General features: G+C 36.9%; 1 protein-coding gene across 9 annotated transcripts in view; it reads left to right on the top strand.

Annotated features, from left to right (window-relative positions):
* The window catches only part of Enox2 (ecto-NOX disulfide-thiol exchanger 2), a 312,495-nt gene extending 290,283 nt beyond the window's left edge, over positions 1 to 22,212 (top strand). For all 9 annotated transcript variants that reach the window (XM_048797094.1, XM_048797089.1, XM_048797087.1 and 6 more), the window contains 5 exons: positions 8,324 to 8,505; positions 10,886 to 10,993; positions 14,302 to 14,410; positions 18,310 to 18,395; positions 20,685 to 22,212. In XM_048797094.1, the coding sequence (XP_048653051.1) occupies positions 8,324 to 8,505; positions 10,886 to 10,993; positions 14,302 to 14,410; positions 18,310 to 18,395; positions 20,685 to 20,816 (617 nt within the window). In that variant the 3' untranslated portion in view covers positions 20,817 to 22,212. The remainder of the gene's footprint in view (positions 1 to 8,323; positions 8,506 to 10,885; positions 10,994 to 14,301; positions 14,411 to 18,309; positions 18,396 to 20,684) is intronic.
* Positions 22,213 to 23,171: the final 959 nt, after the last annotated feature.

Here is a 23,171-nt window from a genome sequence, read left to right on the forward strand (position 1 = left end):
TGTAAATCAATGGATGTGTAACTGATGTGATTCTGCAATCTGTGTATGGGGTGAAGGTGGGAGTTCATAACCCACTTGAATCAAAGTGTGGAATATGATATGTCAAGAAATTTGTAATGTTTTGAACAACCAACAATAAAAAATTTTAAAAAAAAACAAGCAAACCAAATATTTCTGCCTTTATTTGGCAGATAGTTGCCCTTTTTTCTACACAGTTTTGTATATACAATCACCATAACTCGTAGCATCTTCCTTTGGTGTTATGATAGAAATACTGCCTTTCTGATGGAAAGTATCCCAGAAGTTGGGAGAAGGCAAGAATAGATAGTATTTGGAGTGCTGGGAATCCAAGTCTTTGTATTGTTGGCTTTCTCTTCAAAGACATAAAATCTGTGTAATTACACCAAGAATTAAAATCTTTAACAAACCCAAACATAAAATGAAAGTGTCATACCAAAGGTCTTTTGTAATTTTTTTAAATTAAAATGAGAGATTTAAAATTGCCATATCAGGATAATTGCATGGCCACCCACAGATACTGAGATTACTTAAAGATAGTTCTCTGCAGAACCTTTCCAAGTACATTGCCTCTCTCTGCTGTGGATAGACAATCTGATCACAGAGACCTACATAAGTACCTAATAGTTTTAGGAAAACCCTTAGGTTCAAGGCATTGAAGTAAACCCAGTGCTTCCTAAAGGCAGCTTCCCCTTAGGAATAGGGTGTTTGGGATTTTGTTTTGTTTTGTTTTGTTTTTCCCCTCAGAATTCAGTTCTCTTCTATATATTTCACCTTTGTATATCACAACTTCTTTCCCCTCCTTATATAGAGAATAATTAATCTTTATTTGAAATCCCTTTAGAAAATATTTCTTGGGGTTGGGGTTGCAGCTCAGTTGTGGAACACTTGCCTAGCATGTATGAGGCACGGGATTTGATCCTCAGTGCCACATAAACAAAGAAACAAAGGTTAAAGAAAGAAAACACTTTTGGGGGGTACCAGGGATTGAACTCAGAGGCACTCGACCACTGAGCCACATCCCCAGCCCAATTTTTTATTTTATTTAGAGACAGGGTCTCATTGAGTTGCTTAGGGCCTTGCTTTTGCTGAGGGTGGCTTTGAACTCACAATCTTCTTGCCTCAGCCTCCTAAGCCATTGGCCAGCTAGAAAACACTTTTTATTAAAAATTTTTTAAGTTGTAGATGGACACAACACCTGTATTTTATTTATTTACTTATTTATATGTGGTGCTGAGGATCGAACCCAGTGCTTCACACATGCTAGGCAAGTGCTCTACCACTGAGCCACAACCCCAGCCCTAGAAAACACTTCTAACAGAATGAAATTATGGCATTTGCTGGTAAATGGGTGGAACTAGAGACTATCATGTTCTCTCTGATATGTGGATGCTAACACACAGAAAGGGAGGGGGAGAGGGAAAAACTGAGGTTCACTGGATTAGACAAAGGGAAATGAAGGGAAGGGGGATGGGAATAGGAAAGACTAGAATGAAGCGGACATAATTTTCCTATGTTCATATATGAATACATGACTAATGTAACTCCCCATCATGTACAACCACAAGAATGGGATCCTACTTAGAAAAAGTTATACTCTGTGTGTGTATAACATGTCAAAATACACTCTACTGTCATATACATCTAAAAAGACTTTTTAAAATTAAGTCAAAAAAGAAAATACGTCTTATACCTTTTATAACTTAAAATTTCAATGGTTTGATTTCTTATTACTTTTTTCCCTTTTTTAAACCCAGAGTCCCTGTGCATAGGTAGCTGAGAAAATCCACATCTTTGTCAAATTGCCTTTTAACTTCTTTATAAGTTTAATATACAGTTTTAACTTTTGATCCATCTTGATAATATCTCTTTTTCTGGGATTTTTTCCTGATATTAATCAAAAAAGTGGGCTGAGGGTATAGCTCAGTAGAAGAGTATTTGCCTAGCATGCAACAAGGCCCTGGGTTCAGTTCCCCACATTTCTATAAAAAAAAAGATGGAGAAGAAAGAAACTACAAATATTTCCATTAATATAGTATGTAAACAATAGAGATTAGTGGATCACAATTTTTAAATAGTCATAAGCCTGGAATATAGAAGGCACTCAATAAATGTTTGTTGAATTAATGAAAATTCCTAATTAAATATTTTGAAATAGGTTTATAATTTTGGACCTTAGAGAATGTACCCAAACACATAAATAATTAAATTTAACCTAGGTTTCCCCCATGTGTCTTTATTTCTTTATTAACAAACTATTTTTAGAGCAGTTTTTGATTCAGAGAAAAATTGAGTAGAAAGCAGAGTGTTATCCTTGTCCCTAAAAAAGGAAGTCTTCCCCCACTATCAACCTTTCCCACCAGAATGGTGCATTTGTTTCAATAAGTCCATTGACACATCATTAAGCATACAAAATCCATAGTTTACATTAGGGTTCACTCTTGATGATGTACCTTCTCTGGGTTTTGTCCAATATATAATGGGATGTATCCTACATGCTTATGTCATACAGAATAGTTTCACGGCTCTAAAAATCCTCTGTGCTATGCCTATTCGTCCTTCCCTTAATGTTAACCATTAACAACCACTGTCTTTTCACTATCTCCCCAGTGTTGTCTTTTCCCGATCACCATATGGTTGGCATCATATCATATGTAGCCTTTGCAGATTGACAGCATTCATTTAATAATACTATATATTTAAGTTTCCTTCATATATTTTCATGGTTTGATGATTCATTTCTTTTTAGTACTGACTAATATCACATTGGATATACCATGATTTATCTATTCATCTGCTGAGGGCAACTTTGTTGCATCAAATTTCGACAATTAATAAAGATTCTGTAAATATACATTTTTACAGATGTATATTTACTTTTGTGCAGACATTTTCTTTCAGTTAATTTGGATAAATGCTGGATTTGGTGTAAAAGAATGATTGCTGGATTTTATGATAAGATAAAAATATAAAATCATATGTATATGATTTTGTAATAAACTGCCAAACTCTCTGCTTACTGAAGTACATTTGATTTGATTAATTTGTTCTTTTTATCTAGTTTTCTAAGGTAGAAGTTCACATAATTGATTTTGATCTTTCTTCATTTCTAATATATGCATTTAGTGCTACAAATTTCCCTCTAAGCACCATTTTTGCTGCATTCTATGGATTTGGATAAGTTGTATTTTCATTTTCATTTAGTTCCAAATATTTTTTTTTCATTTCTCTTGATATTTCTATTTTTTAGTATTTTTTTAGTTATGGATGGACACAATACCTTTATTAATTTTTATGTGGTCCTGAGAATCAAACCTAGTGTTCCACACGTGAGGGGCAAGGGCTCTACCACTGAGCTATCCCTTCATATTTCTCTTTGACCAATTTGTTATAAGTAGGGTGTTTAATCTCTAAATAGTTGGGGATTCTCCAGCTATCTTTCTGTTATTGATGGCTAGCTTAATTCCACTATGGTCTAAGTACATATATTGCATTATTTCCTTTTTTTAAAAGATGTTAAGGTATATTTTGTGGCTTAATATGTAGTCTCTCAGAAAAACTTCCATGTGGGCTAGAAAATATGTAATTTGCTGCTGTTGGATGAAGTAATCTATAGATGTCAATTATATCTAGTTGATTGATGGGATTGTTGAGTTCAACAATGTTCTTACTGATTTTCTGCTTCCTAGAACTGTCCATTTTTGACAGAAGGGTGTTAGGAGGTTAATCTATTTCTCCTAAAAGTTCTATCAGTGGTTGCCTCACATATTCGATGTTCTGTTTGTTAGCCTCTTACACATTAAGAATTGTTACATCTTCTTGGAGTACTGACCCCTTTAGCATTATGTAATGCCTCTCTTTATCCATTAATTTCCTTGTTCCGAAGTCTTCTCTGTCTGAAATTAATATAGATATTTCAATTCTCTTTTAATTAAAAGTGTTCGAATGATATACCTTTCTCTCTTTACTTTGGATCTACATATTTCCTTATATTCGAAGTGGTTTTGTTATGAGTCATATACTTGGTTATTATTTTTGATCCACTCTGACAATCTATCTTTTATTGGTGTGTTTAGAGCAATGACATTTAAAGTGATTACTGGTATGTATATTTGGATAAACATCTACCATGTTTGCAGCTGTTTTCTTTTGGTCACCCTTGTTCTTTGTTACTATTTTGTTTTCTACACTTTTTCTGCCTTTTCTGGTTTTAAATGAAGGATACTATATTATTCTATTTTCTCTTTTTCTTAGCATATCAATTTTACTTCTTTTTATGTAATTTTTAGTAGTAGTTTCCCTAAAATTTTGCACTGTACATTTACAAGTAATCCAAAGCCACTTTCAAATAACTCTACACCATTTCATGGGTAGTACAAGTTCCTTACAATTACAAAATATTCCTAATACTTTTCTTCCATCCTTTGTATTATTGCTTTCATTCATTTCACATATACATAAGTGTATATAGTTGAACACATTTTTTTGCTACTGTTATTCTGAACAGTTATATGCTGAATCACTTGAATAAGAAAAATAAAAGGTTTTATTTTATCTTCACTTACTCATTTATATGTTCTTCCTTTCTTTATGCAGATCTAAATTTATGACATCATTTTTCTCTTTTCTGGAAAACTTCTTTTAGCTTTTCTTGCAAGGCAGATTAATAGCAACAAATTGCTTTTAGTTTTTACTTTTCTGAGAAAACATTTCTTTTTATTTCACTCTTGGAGAACAATTTTATAAGGTACAGAATTCTAATTTGCTAGAGTTTATTCTCTTAATCTTTAAATACTTCACTCCACTTTTCTTGTTTGCTGAAAAGCCAGATATAATATTTATATTTACTTTTCTATAGGTAAGGTGCTGTTTTCCTCTGACTTCTTTTGAGATTTTTTCTTTATTTTGATTTTCTAAAATCTAAGTGTGATATGCATAGGTGTAGTTTGGGGGGGGCATTTATCCTACTTGGTGTTGACTGAGCTTCCTCAATATGTAGTTTGGCATGTGACATTAATTTAAGAAAATTCCCAGCCATTATTGCTTTAAGTATTGCTTCTTTCTTTCTTCTCCTGGTTTTCCCATTATACATGATTACTGCTGCTGTGGGTGTCCCCTACTTCCTGGATATTCTGTTATTTTTCCTTTAGTCTTTTTTTCTCTCTGATTTTGTTATGGTATGCATATTTATGTTCCCCCAAAATTCACATGCTGACACCTAATCACCATTGTGACAATATTGGGGGAAGTGAGGCTTTGGGGAAATGTGGTGCATTCATAAATAGGATTAGTCCCCTTTATAGAAGAGACTCCAGAGAGCTGCCCTTGCCCCTTTATGATGCAAGGATACTGCTAGATGGCACCATCTATGAATCAGGAATTGGACATTCAGCAGACACTGAAAACTACTAGTACTTTGATCTTGTACTTTCCAGTTTACAGAACTATAAGAAGTAAATTTGTTGTTTTATAAGCCACCCAGTTTATGATATTTTTCTAGAACCCAAATGGACAAAGACAGGTTTTTAGTCTTGGAGAAGTTTTTAATTATCATATCCTGAAGCTCAGAGATTCTTTCCTCAGCCATATTCAATCTACTATTGACCTAACAAAGGCATTCTTCATTCCTATTACAGTTTTGGATCTCTAATATTTTTTATATTCTTTCTTAGAATTTCCAACTCTCTGCTTGTACTATTCACGTTTTCTTGCATGCTATCTACTTTTTCCAATAAAGCCCTTTGCATATTCACCATAGGGTTTTTTCCTCTTTCTACGTTTTTCTATTTTGGTACATTACAGTTGTACATAATGGTGGGATTTGTTATTGCATATTTATACATGCATATGTGTAACAATATAATTTGGCCAATATGACTCCCCAGTGCTTCCCACCCCCTCCATATTCCATATCCTGGCCCCTTTCCTCTACTGATCCTTTAACCATAGGGTTTTTTTAATTATTAAATTGCCAGACTGATAACACCAGCTCCTTTTCTATATCTGAGTCTGTACTGATATTTCTCTGTATCCTCAAATATATTTTTTCCATTTAGTATGTCTTTTAATCTTTTGTTAAATCCAGACATGATATTCTGAGTGTAAGAAACTCCAGCATATAGGCCTTCATTTGTGTGGGAGGAGGAGAAATATTCTCCAGTTCTATGATCAAGTCTCCATTTTTTGGTGAGTCTGTATCCCCAGACTATGGACTTCATCAGTTTTATTTCCCTGATCTGTTGGTGGGCAGAATGGCTGGAAGGAACTAGAGTTCAGTATTTCCCTTCCACCAGGTTTGTTAGGCTCTTTTAAAACCCCAGCAGGTTAGGCTCTGGTAAAAATAGTTTTGTGTAAGAGCAAGTTATGTAAATAAGAACAGAATGTTCTGGCATTTCAAAATTCAAAATGGTTCTTTTCCTTTCCCTTGCCAGAAGCAAAAGGAGATTTTTTTTCTCTGACACTCACTGTGAAAACTGGTAGTGTTCCTGAAGGTAAAGCTTTCAAAAAAAGTATCCCCCAACCCCTCAAGAGTTTTTAACTCACAGACTATCCACACTGAGCCGCCAACAATTTGTCAATTACAGTTTGTTTTGCTAAGTTGACAATGATTCCCATGGAGGTTTCTGCTCATGAGTTTCTGGTTCTATAAGTCATGATTCACTAGGTCCGCCTGTCTGTAACTCCAATTTGGGGACCAGCAGTTTGCCCTTTGACCTCACTCCCCTGAAGGATATAAGAAGAGCTATTGATTTTTCAGTTCATTCAGCTGTTTATTTCCTGTTAAGACAAAGTGGAAATTTTTAAGCTTCTCACATGGTAGACCAGAAACTAGAAATCTTAATGTCTTAGTTTATACATTTACTTTTCTTCTGTAAGACTAGTCAATGCTGCATTCTTTAAAAACATCTTTCAGCAAAATTATTGTGTAGGCAGTTGTCAGTTTGAGGCAATTAGTCCTATACTTTCTTATTACTAGGCTCTTATAACTTGCTGCATTTCAAATAAAAGTACCAAGTAAGATAATAAAAGTATCTTACTTGGGAATATATTTTAGTTATATTTGGGGGTGGAGAATATGAAGTATGATGAGGACTCTTGTGTGTTAGAATTCTGGCTCACTTATAAAAATGGGTCTGTATGGATTTTGTGTCCATCTCTGTAGTCCTGGCTAATTTAGACCTAAACTCCTCCTCCTCAAGAGGCTTTTTAAATAAGTGTTTTTATCAGTACATTATAGTTATATATAATGGTGGGCTTCACTTTGACATAATCATATATGCATGTAATATAATTTGCTCACTGTAGTCCATATTTCTTCTTTCACTCCCTTTCCTCCTCCCCCTTCTGTTCTTCTTTCTCTATTCTACTGGTCTTCTTTTTACTCATTTATAGTTTTTTTAATGGTTCTTATAGATATGCATGAAAGTTAAATTCACTGTAGGGCTGTGGTTGTGGCTCAGTGGTAGAACACTTGCCTAGCATGCATGAGGCACTGGGTTCGATTCTCAGCACCACATACAAATAAATAAACTAAAAGTCCATCAACAACTAAAAAAAATATTTTTAAAAAAAGTTAAATTCACTGTGGTATATTTGTATATGTATGTAGCATAATTTGGTCAATTTTATTCTATCATCCCTCCTTTTTCCCATCTGTCCTCCTTCTCCCTCTATCTCCTTCCCCTACTCCACTGATCTCCCTCCTATTTTCACAAGATTCCCACCCCTCCTTTTCACCTTATTTTGATCTAACTTCCACATATGAGAAGCAACATTTGATCCTTGATGTTCTGAATCTGGCTTATCTCATTCAGCATGATAATATCCATTTCCATCCATTTTCTTACAAATGCCATAACTTCATTCCTCTTTGTGACTAAATAAAATTCCATGGTGTACATATAGCACATTTTTTTTTATCTACTTACCTGTTGATTAGTACCTGGGCTGGTTCCCTAACTTGGCTCTTGTGAATTGTGTTGCTATAAACACTGGCATGCCTGTATCATTATAGTATGCTGATTTTAGTTCTTTAGGTCTAATTTCCAGGTCTTTGATCCACATTGAGTTGACTTTTGTGTAGGGTGAGAGATAAGAGTTAAATTTCATTCTTCTGCATATGGATTTACAGTTTTCTCAGCACCATTTGTTAAAAAACTATCTTTTCTCCAATATACATTTTTGGCACCTTTTTCTTCTATGAGATAACTTATACATATTCATTTAAAATATCAACCTTTCATGTATTCAACTAAACACAGAAAGTAATCTGGATATGTTTTAACATTTTCCATTAATCATTTAGCCTTAGTATCACAGGCAGAGGCCCTGAAGGAAGAAAATGACAGCCTCCGTTGGCAGCTTGATGCCTATCGGAATGAGGTAGAACTGCTCAAGCAAGAACAAGGCAAAACCCACAGAGAAGATGATCCAAACAAGGAGCAACAACTGAAACTCCTGCAACAAGCCCTACAAGGAATGCAACAGGTACAGGCATATTTGTTTTCTGTGCTTTTGGGAACAATAGCATTAATTCCTCATTTGTAAAAGGGTTTCCTGCAAGTAAATGGGATATCAAACCTCTTCCTCTTGTTGATGTTGTAGTTTCTGGCATGGCTGAGGAAGGAAGTACATGTGCTGTGTGTTAATGAGATATTCTGGTTAATACAGAGATAGCAATGGATCACCAGTTTTAAAACAAGAGCATTCAGTGAGAAATGCTTAACATTAAAACTACATTAGGGAGGGGGAGCATGAGAGAAATAGATGAACTCTAGATAGGGCAGAGGGGTGGGAGGGGAAGGGAAGGGTAGGGGGTTACCAAGGATGGTGGAATGTGATGGACATTATTATCCAAATTACATGTATGAAGACACAAATTGGTGTGAATATACTTTATGTACAACCAGAGATTTGAAAAGTTGTGCTCTATATGTGTAATAAGAATTGTAGTGCATTCTGCTGTCATTTATTTTTTTAAAAATCACTTAAAAAGTTAAAACATAAAAAAAAACTACACTGAACAGAATCTGATCTGTTCTTGATGCTTCAGAAATACTTCAGGATCTAGATAGGAAGACCTCAGGATCATTATGAAGAACCTCAATTATTTAGATATGAAAAAGGGCCAATGAATTTGTATCTAGTTGATGGAATGATATATAATACATACTTTTAGAAGAAATGGCAAGGATCCTATACTTGATTTGGTTGAAAGTGGAGCCATTATGAGTTTGTAAGTATCAGTGCCATGGGTGCATAATAATAATTCATTCTATGTGATTTTATTTTGTTTTCAGTCTTTTATGTGAATGAGCTTGCCTGCACATAAATAAATAATTGCATCCAACTCCAATTGCATTCACATTCAACATTATATAGCAAGTGCTCAATATACAGAAGTTTGGTGTAACTATGACCAGAGTGAGCCTACAGTTTAAAAGATATCAACATCTGCATTTACTGTTGTAAAGAAGTAGCACTTGTGAGTAAGGGTACTCTTTCCTTCTGTTGTGCCAGACCACCAACCATTTTCCTTACAACTTAAATTGTGCAATAATTTTTTAAACTCTATGCCTCAGAATTACCTAGTGCAAAGCTAATTGCCAGTTGGAAATTACAACTGATGAACTGGGAGTCTCTTCTGGCACTAGCAGCCCTGTATTATTATCTTCTTGTATGACAAGTAATATCACATTAATATTTCACTTTTCCTATTAACAAAATCAGTGAAGTAATGCTTACCTTCCTTTTAATGTCATCGTGGAGTTTAATTGGAACACAAAATTATATCAGAGATCTTTCTAACAAAAAAATGTGTTTGCTGTGTTCGACTTCAAAGAACTTGGACAGTGTACATTGTACCCCGCATTTTTAGCCCTCCCAGTGGTCTTTTGCAAGCCTTTGAAAAGTAAGACTTTGGAAACATTTTGCTGTTATTTATTCCTTCTAATATTGATTTTGAAACCATTGAACATAAGAACAGTTTTGCCACTTAAATGCAAAATGAAAGTGATGAATTTTTTCATTTCATCCTTTCAAATACTTCAGTGAGATTTTAGGGCTCTATCTCCTAAAAAAATTAATTTCACTCACTTTGATTACTTTTTATACAGAAAATAGCCTTCTAATCAATTATCAAATTTCTCCCAACTTCTCTCAAAAGATGTATAGTATAGTATTGTGGTTAAGAACATGGACTCTGGGGTTGATATGGCCTGTTTAAAATCTAGTTCTGCCACTTCCTATCTGAAAGGCCTTAGGGAAGACAGTTAACTTCTCTAAGCCTCAAAGATAATAGTGTCATAGGGTTATTGTGAGGCTTAAAGTAGTTCATGCAAATGAAACCCTTAGCCCAATGCTTAGCATATATTAGGACCTCAATAAATAGTATTTGTTGTAATTATTAATAATGATAAATCCAGCTATTTACCTAGAAATATAGAAATGAGCATATGTGAAATTTTGATTCTTTACTACTTTCTTCATAAAAATTGAAATTGTTTAGGCAAATGGCTATTTGCAAGTATGATTTACAACATTAAGTCCACATCTATGCAGCAATCAAGCTATTTCCCAGACAATATTAACTGTACCATACCCTTACCCCTGGCCAGAATGGAAAAGAAGTTAAGTGACTAGATCAAATAGTTTCTCAGGGCCAAGTTCAACAAAAATTCATATAAGCCAGATAAAATAACTTACAGTAAAAATATATCTTCATTTTCCAAATGTTTGAATGGAAAAAGGTTCTGTTTGCTGGAAGAATGTGAGGCCAGCCCCATCTGATATCTGAGCTCATCCAGGAATTTTAAGTGAAGTGTGGCTTTTTAATTAGAGACTTGATTGTCTTTGGTCTTTGTTGTAGCATCTCCTCAAAGTCCAAGAGGAATACAAAAGGAAAGAAGCTGAACTTGAAAAAATCAAAGATGACAAGCTACAGGTGGAGAAAATGTTGGAAAATCTTAAAGAAAAGGTAAAAGAATCCTAAATGAACCTCTTCCCTTGCCCCTTTCCACCTTTTCCTGTGACAATGAACATGCCCTGTAAGTGTTTGCAATAGAAATCAATATGGAATATTTGGCTGGTTGGGGATTAAAAGTACCTTTCCAGAATAATTCTTATATCAAAGTTCTGCTCTTAGATCTGAGTCCTTGCCATTTCTAAAGGTTCTGTATAGTATATTTTACAATGACTAAAAATTAGTCCCTCCCTCAAGTTCCTCAGTCTTCCCTTTTGGAGAAGAGCAGTGTGCACATCTCTTCTCTGCTTCTTCCTGTAAAACAAATAGCAATATGGAGAGAGTTCATATGACACAAAATACCTTTAATTGGACATTTTAGTAAAGGAAAAAACACATGTGCAACTAGAACATGGACATTTCTTTGAATAGAGTCCATCCAATATAATCATGAGCAGCTACAAGTTAAATTAATAGCCAACAGAAAAGGAAAGGAAACCTTGGAAAAGAATGAAGAGACACAGTTTCCTAAAGCTGGATAATAGCATCATGGGAGGCAAAATGAGACTTTATCAAGTGAGAGCCTGCAAGCGGTGGTAAGAATCACTACTGAGGACATCTGGATGGATTAGCGCATCACTATCATGAGTCAGGTGCCCACTCTATTCAAAGTATATAAAGTCTATTGATAGGTGTGTCCTTGTTATACCTCTCCAATGTCCTCTGTGCTTGAATATTCAGCTGAAGTTATTATCTGAAAAAGAAGGGTCATTGACCCAAACTTGCCTGATAGATTGTCTCAGAATGAAGAGAATGACTAGGAGCTGGACCAAGAATCCAAAACCAACAATGATATAATTCCTCAAGAGCTCCTGCTATTTATCTTCTCTGCTTAGCTCAGGAAGATGCAATGCGTACAGGCCCCTGGTGTGCTTACCAGCACAGTGATGTCCCCCAGAGTGCCATCAGGAACTGGCAACCTTGGTATAGTTGAAGCAAATGATTGAAAGTGTTTTCTTCTGGAGGCCATTTGCAATATGCTTTTAATTCTTCCACATCATAAAACCAACTCACTTTCCAGTTTTGTGAGTGCAATTAAAGAAATGAGCACAATCCCAGAGAAATTCATTTATCAAGCATTTAATTGAAAAGTGCCAAAGCTGTTCTACTTATCAGGACTTTCCTCATACTATCAGAGATTCTAAATTGTCCCAGAGCTTCTACATAGCTTGATTTTGCTTTCTGCTTGAACTGGAGTGTGTATCTAGGAAGCCATAGATAGAACCAAGTTTAAACTAATGACATTATGCTTAGAATCACTCCTGAGGATTGACATTTTGAGTACAAGCAGCTTTCTGCTTTGCAAAGAATGTCATTTTAAAACACAATAGGTCAGATGGCATAGAAGAAACTTGCTGGATTGTGCCAAGAATAAGTGTTTCCCCCTCAGAAACTGAATATACCCATGAAGTGGCAGCTAAAGAGGACATGGAAAGAGATTCAAGTGATAATCAAAAAACAGTGAGTCAGAATATGTTTTTCCTGTTATTTTAAGCAAAAGCTTCTTTTAAATAAATTCATGACAGTTCATTATAAACTGATCTTCTCTGGGAAGCTGATTTGTGGCCAAATATTTCAACCTGACACAATTAGGTTAGGAAGCAAAGTACCATCACATTAGACTGCAAAAGTAATTTCAGGTTGAAAGGAAAGCAATAAGTTTTGGTGAGGTGGGATCTTTTTTGTTGTTTTTGTTTGGATTTCTTGACAGGAAGCCACAGTGTGAGTCATTGTCAGTGTTTTGCGATATAACAATGAGACTTATGTCTATAGAATTAGCACTTTGAATCTGCTGATAAAATTCAAGGTAATAAGCATTTCCTTCAATATACCTTTAATTATTTTAAACACCAGCTATAATAAATTGAAATTGGGCTTCAGTAAGGCCATGGTTCTATTCAAAATGGCTAAAACTTCTCAGGAAATCTCAATATCTTAAATCAACCTCCATTCATTAAATTCTTACACTTAAGAAATGGCTTACTGGATCATTTAATGTTTTAAAGGGGTTAGAAATAGATGTGAAGCCTGTGGATTAAAAGTGAACCAGGGGTGTAAATCAAACTTGGCATAATTGTTACCTCTTGGATTGGATTCTAAAGGCCAAAGATTAAATAGGGCATCAAGAAAGAGTTCCCCTCTGACTGTGGCCAGGAAGCCTGTAAATCCACAAAACAACATGTCTTGCAACATAGACCATTCATTTCATTCAGAGACAGCATCCAGGAAGCTTTGAAGACATCTTTAAAGAAAACAGAGGAATCCTGTTCCTGCTGAGGGCTTGTGGAAGGGAGGAAGTGACAAAGCATCTGAGTCGGCCATCATTTGCCCCCCAAGGAGCAGTTCCCCAGCATTTTCTTTTACAACAGTAAAAGACTGAAGCAGTGACACTGAAACAATTTCTTTTATTCCTTCTTCTCAAGTCTTTTCCTTCACATATGTACTACAGAAAAGTTGTTCTCAGTACCCAAGGAAAGAAAGATCCATGAACGGTCTGAAGCCATGGATTTCAACTAAAGTGTATCTCATATAGCCTACCTACTATACTCAGAGACAGAACAATTTTTCAACAAAGAAGATCACTGACTATATTTTTGGTTATTGCTATTTCTTACTGTCAAGTTAGGAATATTCTAGATGATAATGTCTTTATCACAGAGAAGAGAAGGAATCACTAGTCAATAGATAGAGGCTCTCATTTTTAGCTCAAAAGCCAACAGTTGATTTCCTGTGTATGAATTGTCTACATTACAAAATCTCCATTCATGGATGGAATGTACCATTTTCTTTTTTTAAAAAATGCTCCTCTTAACAATGAATGACTGTGAATGAATGAAATGCTAGCTCTATCACTTCCTAGCAATGTGATCTTGGCCAGTTTACCTAATTTATTCCAGACTTACTTTCTTCATTTGTAGAGTGGAGATAATACATATCTAATAGTACCTGGCTTCTAGTTAGTACACAATAAATATTGAATCTCATTCCCCAGATTACTTATGTAGAATCAAGAATATTGAAAGCAAGAAAAAAGCTGAAGATAATTATTTATTTTTTCTGTGTTTGAAGCCATGTGAAGATGTTTTGCATTATCTCTGATGCTTTTATAATTCATACTGTTTTCCCTCCCATTCTATCATCCAAATTGGCCAATATTGCTTTTATGGACCTGTCTTAAGATTTTTATGTGTTGAGTAATTAATTGAAACCAACTGCATTGCCAAAGACGGTAAACTTACCCAGGAATTACATTATTCCCACAGGAAAGCTGTGCTTCTAGACTGTGTGCATCAAGCCAGGAAAGTGACTACCCTCTTGAAAAGACCATGAATAGCAGTCCTGTCAAATCTGAACGGGAAGCACTGCTAGTGGGTAAGGAAGCTAACACACAACGTACAATCCATAGAATCCAGTGGAGGTGGGGTGGGGTTTACCTACGATTAATAAGGCAAGCATTTATGACAGTGCAAGAACCCAGAGTCCTGGAGACAATAGAGTAAGAACTAGTACAGATTTCCATAAAAATTATAATAGCGGCTCCCAACCCTCTTCAAGCTCTTTGTAGCACAGCCATGTCAAATGTGTCAGTATGAGCATTATGCTAAGAGGGGGGTCAGCTGGAGAAGCACTTTGTAGATTTTTTAAATCTCTATGCAAGGATAGCTAAGCCCTCTCATATCCACTCAGGGGGCTAGTGCAGATGCTGCTGGGCAAACAGCTTTGCCAGATGAGCCTCTGGAGCAAGTGTCTGCCTCTCAAGTTTTCCAGGCACAGGCTGGGACATTTTTACTTATGACACTTCTGACTCCAACTGAGAAGGTGTTTTTATACTTCCTGACAGCAAATATGTGATACCTCATCCAACAGTACTTATCCAACCCTCCAACACCAACTGGGTGTCCTCTAATTCAATTCAGTTCAACTCTATTCAATTATGACACCAACTAGCTAAAGTTACCACCAATTTAAGGACTCAGTCCCACAAATCAGCCCTGACTTTAGATACCAGTCTCCAATACTGGGTCCCTGAAAGTGTTCGATTTTCTTAACTGTTACAAATGCCTGAGACAACCAACTTAAAAAGAAGAAGTGTTTATTTTGGTTTACTGTTTTGGAAATTTCAGATTAGTTGGCTTCATTGATTTTGAACCTGATATGAGGCTGTACGTCATGGCAACAGTATGTGGCAAACTCTTCACCTCATGGGCAGGATATGAAAAAGAGAGAAAGTAAGGGGCTAGGGTACCAATATTCCCTTCAAGGACATGCCCCAGTAACTGGAAGACCTCCCACCAGGCCCCACCTCTTCAAATTTCTACTACCTGCCAGTAGTGCCATGGGCTGGGAACTAAGCTCATAACAGAGGCCTTTGGGGGACACTCCAGATCCAAATCAGCACTGTTATCCACATTTCTATCTGATCTGGCTACAAGGTCTGTTCCCTGGGGCAGGAAGACAACTCACTGAACTTAGGAAAGTGCTTTACTTACTATTACCAGTTTATCATAAAGGATGCAACTCAGGAGCAGCCAAACCTAAGAGATACATGTGGCAAGGTACTAGGAGAGAGTATATGGAACTCCTGTACCCTTTCTAGGCATTCCACCCTCCCAGCATCTTGTGGTAACTAACTGGGAAGCTTTCTGAACTCCATATTGAGGTGTCTATGGTGGATTCATTGTGTAGGCATGATGGGGGGCCTGGTGGGAGGGGAGGTCCTGAAAGTTCCAACCCTCTAATCATACTTTGGTCTTACTGGCAATCAACCTGACTTTGAAGCTATTCAAAGGACCCCAGCCACCTGTCATTCATTAGCATACAAAAAGACACTCTGTTTCTCCAGAAATTCCAAAAAGGGCTGGGGATGTGACTCAGTGGTTAAGTGCCTCTGGGTTTAATGCCTGGTACCAAAAAAAAAAGAAGAAGAAGAAGTAAGTTGTGATTATTAAATATGATAATTAGCCTGAGTCACTTAGCACAGGACTTGGCCCATAGTAAGCCCTCAGTAAATGGAAACCATTTTACACTTACAGTATATTCACAAATGCTCACTTACTTTTCATTTGGAGAACAGTATCATATTGAGGTTCTAAAATATTCAATCATTTAAGAAGGGATAGTTAATCCCAGCTGTCCTCTAAGAAGCTGGGTCAAACAGTAGCCCCACCCCAGTCTCGAAAAATCTTCCACACTGATTGGCATCTTCATATTTTTAAGATATATCTACCTCCTTTGGTAATGGATATTATACTCAGACTCAGCACTTTGATATATTAATAAAGATGCATAGGGGGATCTGGTGTTGAATCTTCAAAAAAGTGACAACTTTTAATATTTTCCAACTCAAAATTTTTAACACATTGGCATGGAAACAGGGAGACTCCAGAGAAGTGCTGGGGTAGAAGGAAGCCTAGAAAAACTATTCTTAAAAGTAAGTGTTTCTTGTTCTTTTTTTTTCCAAGAACATAGTCTTGGGCTGACAGAGAGAAAGAGGAATCTATTTTTTAAATTATTTCATGGGATATGGACTCACAAAAATTGCTTAGTGTTTTTAAACCTATAGAATTATTTCTTGACATTTGAGAGTTTTTCCTGGCCATGACATCTAGACTTTCCTGGAACATGAACTGTCTTCTTCAAAATTTAAGTTTCTCAGCTAAATCAGTATTTGGGAATTCAATTCACCTAGTCATTTAAGAATAAAGTAATGTTAGTTAGTATTATCATCTGTTTTGAACAAATTTTGAGCCCCACCATCAGTTTTTCCCAGAGTCCCACAGCCCACCCCTTTGTCATCCAATATTTGGGCAGTTTTCACAAAGAACTGACTGAACTTTAAGCTACAGTTTAAACTGGTGCTATTCCTTATCAGTCTCTTAAAAGAACATAAAAATTGTAGTTTATAAACGAAATCAAATTTCACTTTTATTTCCTGGCAATTTGTAGCAAACCCAATTTTAGGTCTTGTTTATGTGCCAAAGATTTTATGAAAGGAGGCGAATTCAAAATAATTTAAGGAAGAAATAGTATGGTTTTGAACTTTTTTTCCCCACTTTTTGCCAGATAGAGATTAGAATGATTAATCTGAAAGCCAGAACAATCAAGGCACTTGACAGCTGCCAGTCACTCCAGAGTTAGAGTAGAAATCACTTGCATTCCTTTAAACTGCTATAAGAATTCTGCTGCATGGCCAGGTGCAGTGGCACAGGCCTGTAATCCCAGCAACTCAGGAGGCTGAGGCAGGAGGATCACAAGTTCAAAGCCAGCCCCAGCAGCTTAGCAAGGCCCTAAGCAACTTAGCATGATCCTGTCTAAAAATAAAAAATAAAAGAATTCTGCTGCATGAAGAGATATGGAGCTCTGTGCAGAAAATGCTCATGACCACTTAAGTCATCCACAAAGGAAATGTTTGGATTTACAGAGCTACTTGCAAAATAAAACCCAAATACAATCAGCAGATTCTCTTGTAAGAAGCACTAGGTTAATCAGGCAAAATAGATGATGTGTATGATTGCCACAATAGCAAGACATTACTTACACCTAAGAGGCCAAAGTCTAATTTAAAGACCATGTAAAGGAACTGCAAAAACATAGCACAATCTATCTAAATCCTTGTAAAATTCTAGAATTCAAATAGTCCTTAGCCATCACAGATGATGGAAGTGATTCTTCATATGCTAGATTTTCTACATGTGATTCAGTATAGTAACAGGCAGTGTGTGTAGTAATTAAGAAAGACTGTCTGAATTCAAATGCCAGCTCTGTCACTTAACAGCCATGTGATCTTGAGCAAGTTGCGTAAACTTTCTGTGGCCTCAATGTCCTCATCTGTGAAATGGGGGTGGCATCACCTACCTCATGGGGTTATTATAAAGATTAAATGAGGATGGGTACAGTGGCACACACCTGTAATCCCAGTGACTCAGGAGGCTGAGGTAGGAGGATTGCAAGTTCAAAGCCAGCCTCAGCAACTTAGTGAAGCCCTAAGCAATTTAGCAAGACCCTGTCTCAAAATAAAAATAAAAAGGACTGGGGATGTGCTCAGGGCTTTGATACTCCTGGGTTCAATCTCTGGTACCAAATATNCATATATGTGTATATATATATATATATATATATATATTAAATGAAATATATGTAAATTTAGGATTAGAGCTCAGCATACTGATGTTGTATATATGTACATGTTATTGTGTATAAGAGTTTTCTGTCACATGGAATCTTAAGGAATACTGTGCTCAGGTGTAACCTCTGGGGTATTGTCTCTATAGGGATTATCTCCACATTCCTTCATGTTCACCCATTTGGAGCAAGCATTGAATACATCTGTTCCTACTTGCATCGTCTTGATAATAAGGTATGTGGGGGCCTGAAAGGGAGGTGCCAGGGGATGTAGGGTTCTCTGTGAACAGGTGACCTTACTTTCCTCAAGCATAAATAGCCATTACTTACTGCTCTAAACTTTTTCAACACTTTCTGTCTCACAGTAATTCAGTATAGAGCTTCCTCCTTAGAGCAGAATGACCATCTATCTGTCCCAGTTTGCCTAGGACTAAAGTGGGTTGTTCCTGGGACTTGAGACTTTTCAGTTCTAAATCCACAGAAGTCTCAAGCAGACTTGAATGAGTTTGGTATACTACTTCCAAGATACATCTTAGAAGAATTTTTCTTCCTTCTCTTAATTTACATATAAGCTGCAAATTAATCAGAAAATTAGCCATTATTAGCTTTCTTACCCATCCAACTTTTGTTCCATTCCTTTGGCCTTTAGCAAATGTTAACTTTCAAATTTGGAAGTCTTATTCCAATTCCCCCTCCACCATCACCACTGTCCTTACCTACTGTGAAACAATCAAGGCAGGGACCAAAAGAAAAAAAAAAGATGGAACCATGAGCTGAATATCTGTTCACATCAGGTCTTAGGGGCCATTTCCTTCCCTTGATGATATCCTTCTGAGGAGCTCACAGAGCTTCTGGAGCAAGAGGAAAAGCTAATTTTCTAGGAAGTCGGGGATACCCCTTAGAGGCAAGAGGGGATTCTTAACTACTAAAACTAAAAAAGCTATTGATACATTTTTTTTCAGAAGCAGCGTTCAGTTAAACCTGCTCCTGGATTTTACTATTTCATAGGATCCAGGCCTCCTGGGAAGTGATATTTGAATGCAGATTCCTGACACTCTGATGTCCAAAATGTCAAGCCATTTAAGCATATGTCCTCTTAAGAAAGACATGGACCCATTTGGGAATCTTATTGTTCTAACCATATTGTAACTGTGGTGATATATATTCCGTGATGGCATTTGTTTTAGTTTTAGCTAGCACTCCCCTCTCATTTCCCTCTTGATGCTATTCTACAATTAAATAGTCCATTGGGTAGTGAAGGGGAGCATGGGATGGGATTACCAAAGCCATGTAGTCAGTTGTAATGATAGGAAATAGAACTGCATATCAGTAAAATAATTATCTGGTTATTTTTTTAACTCACAAAATAATACATAACATTTTCTTAAAAGGAGAAGCAGAATAGCAGTAGAGCAGAGGGAAAGTTACCTACAATCCCACCCCTCAAAGATTAATAGATTGTTTTGTTTTGTTTTGTTTTGCCGTGCTAGGGAACAAACCCAAATCTTTGTACATGTTAGGCAGGTGTTGTACCACTGAGCTAGATCCCCAGCCCTTCAAGGGTTAATAAATAGTCTGGCATATATTTCTGACCCTTTTCCATTTTAAATGCTATACCTATATGACATGTATCTATCAATAAATATTATCTATTTATGTTTCTCAAAATGGGATTCTACTCTGTATGATACCCTGCAATGTTCTTCTTTCACTTAACTAGATCCAATCTACTCCTGGCACTGGGAAGAAGACATGACTTACTCCTAGCCTGGACATAGATCCTCATTAGCAGCTTCCTGCCAGTGTAGTGTCAAGGACCTCCCAATGAGAGCCTACAGTGATGACAGGAGAATTGGAGGGTTCCCTCCCTCCAGCTCCAGTTATGGTAGATACTACAAGTATCTCTTGGTGCTCTTCAGCCAAGCCCTGGTGCCCAGGCTCACAGCTAAGAAGGTGGCTATTAATGCAAAGATGATCACCTAAAACAAGCCTGAAGGAGTCAAAAGTTAGTTTTTGTGTTGATGAGTATGTGTGTGTGTGTGTGTACACATACACATGTGTGTTAAGTGGGGAGAGAGAAAATATGAAGAGTTAAGAACACAAGGCATTCCCCATTCCTGTTACTTTTCCTTAATGAGCTAATGCATGAGTGAAGAATTCTGCTCTGGTGGCAGCCATTTCTGCTTCCCTTCTCTTCCAAAGACTTGGGCTGCACGTAGTGTCACCAGCACAGAGCAGCCATCATTCAGCTGACTACATACCCAAACCTTTCCTCGCAACCTACACCAGCTCTCTTCAATAGCAAGTTCAGTGGACTGTGTCTGGTGGTCACAGCAGAGGAACACTGCTGCCTGAAAGCCTCTCTACCAACATGCACAAATGTACAAGGAGGGAGAGGAAGTTAACCCTCCCACCCCAATATACACATGCACACCCACATTCTAAAGTAGGCCACAGTGGGGGGAAAAACATACTGGGAGCGTGAAATTGGTTTTTATTAGAGAATATCCTCTCTGTCCCACAGATCTGCACCAGTGATGTGGAATGTCTCATGAGTAGACTCCAGCATACCTTCAAGCAGGAAATGACAGGAGTTGGAGCCAGCCTGGAAAAGAGATGGAAATTCTGTGGCTTTGAAGGCTTGAAACTGACCTGAAGTTCTGTCAAACAACTTGGGGTCCTGAAAATAAATGTGTGTTGTACAAGCTTAGAAAGTGATTTGTATTTTTGATGGTTTTCAAGTGGAAGTTAATTTAAATTTGTCAGTTCATTTCTGGAATATCTGTTGAGTTAAAATAAGGATCCTAGAAACAGCACCTCGAGCTACAGGCCCTAAAATGAAATTGCCTCAAACCTCAAGTGCTGTAACTTCCTTCCCCTTCTGGCGATTAGTTGTCTTCTCTTATTAATTGTATTGAAAAAGTCCTGAGGCTAAAGAGTATTTGGTGTGTTTTCCGTGTCTGTACTACTATTGTAGACCTTGGCATTTTTTTAAGCACTATTAACTGAAATGTTTTGATGATTTGTATGTAATCTGTGTTTCCAGACTTCTCTTCACATTGATGTTGCTACTGGTAAAAGGAATGAAAAAAGCACTAGATACTCTGTGTAACTGCCATTGTCTTTCCAAGTCCCAGTAGACACATCAGAGTCTTCTAGAGGGTGCCTGACCAGGGTCACCTTTGAAATGACAAAGCATGTTTTGTGGCTTTTTGCAGAATTACTATGAACCAAAAGTTGACAGATGTTCCAAAGTTATTTTCTCTAATAGATAAAAGGTCTTATTTCAGAATTTAAAAATAATTCTAGATGTATTCACAGAAAGCAAGTATCCAGTTTGATTAGCATGTGTTCATGCTATTCACAATCACTTGTAAATAGTCTGCTTTCAAAGGAGGGCATGTTTAGTTTTCTATAAATTGAGACGCGCTCACACGTGGGCATGCGCACACATGCAAGCATTAGCAGAAGGGATTTATTTTAATATTCTTTGCCCTCTGGCCTTCTTGCAGTCTGTTGGTCCCTTTTCTTCTGCTGTCAGTGTGTTGAACTACAAACTGTGTACTGCTGTAAATACTATATTTACTTCATGCTGAACGTTTGTAAAGAGTTGATATGAGTATTAATAGTGATGAACTAATAAATAATGGGCCAGGCTGTATGAGGCTTCCTGCAAATGTGTCAGCTCCACATGGAGTGCTGATTGCCTGGGACATCTCCAGGTCTGTGGTGCTCATCAACAGATTGCAATGGTGGAATGTAGGTGGACCATTCAGGAAGTTTTGTTTGGCAGAAAAGGAAAGCAAAGGAAGGGGCTTGGGGTTAATGTTCTGAGACAGACATGGTCATTTATTTATTTCCTCTTGTGGTGATAGTGATATTGGTGCTTTGGATAACACAAGCATGCCCTCCCTTGAGCTCCACTGAAGGTAAGAGAATGCACTGAATAAGCAAAGCCAATGCCAAGTATTTCACGAAAATCCTTTGTAAATGAGTTGCCAGTAGTGTTCAAAGTTGTATTTTTAAAAGATAAATATTCTGGTTTTTATACATCTTCTGTGTTCTGTTTTGAATGACCTGCTTTCTAAGCGATCCTTTAGTAGATCTCAGTTTCTCCCGTTCAGTTGCCAGGATGTTGGAAAAAGATGCTAAACCTGCTTGACAACTAGAAATAGCATTCCCCCAGCAGCCCATTCATGCTGAAAGTTGGCTTCCAGCTCAAGCACCCCACGGTGGCCCCAGCAGGCAGCTAGGGTTATTTTTACGCTTGTTTCTTCACTGAAGCATCTCTGTCATCAAAGCTGCAGAAGGCTTTGATTCATCAGCTTAGGGCATCTAGAATGACTTATTTTAATGATATCAATGAAATCATAGGAAAATTCCCACTTATCAGTTCTTTCTTATTTAAATAAGTCAAGCAAAATTATTAAACTGTAAGGCAACAGCTGTCATGCCTGAACACCTCACTCTCCTTCACTTATATTGCAAACTGGAGTTTCTGTTACACCTGCCAGTCTAAGCCAGGTGTATTCCTTTCAGCCTGATTCAATGTGCTAATTGGGATGGTTTATTTTCTGCATCAGCTTAGCCATTTGCTCCACTCCACACCAGTGTATGTGGTGGTGTGAAGGTGTTTTTTAGAGATGATGAACATTTAAACCAGTAGATTTTGAGTAAATCACCTTTTTAATCAATCAAAGGCCTTAAGAGAAAAGACTGAATCCCCCTCAGGAAAGAATTCTACCTCCAGGCTATCATCAGACTCAAAACTACAACATCAAGTCCTGCCAGAATTCACAGCCTGGTAGACAGCCCTACAAATCTCAAACTTGCAAGCACCCACAATTGCATGAGCCAGTTCCATGTGTGTGTGTGTGTTATTCATCCCATCAGTTCCATTTCTCTGGAGAACCCTAATATACTAGAGTTGTTACAATATTTAAGAGTAAAGTGTATTTGCATTATATTGCATAATTGCAGCACGTACCATCACTCATAATCCTTTCCATTC

Source organism: Marmota marmota, unplaced genomic scaffold, assembly GCF_001458135.2.
Source record: "Marmota marmota marmota unplaced genomic scaffold, marMar, whole genome shotgun sequence".
Lineage (NCBI taxonomy): Eukaryota > Metazoa > Chordata > Mammalia > Rodentia > Sciuridae > Marmota > Marmota marmota.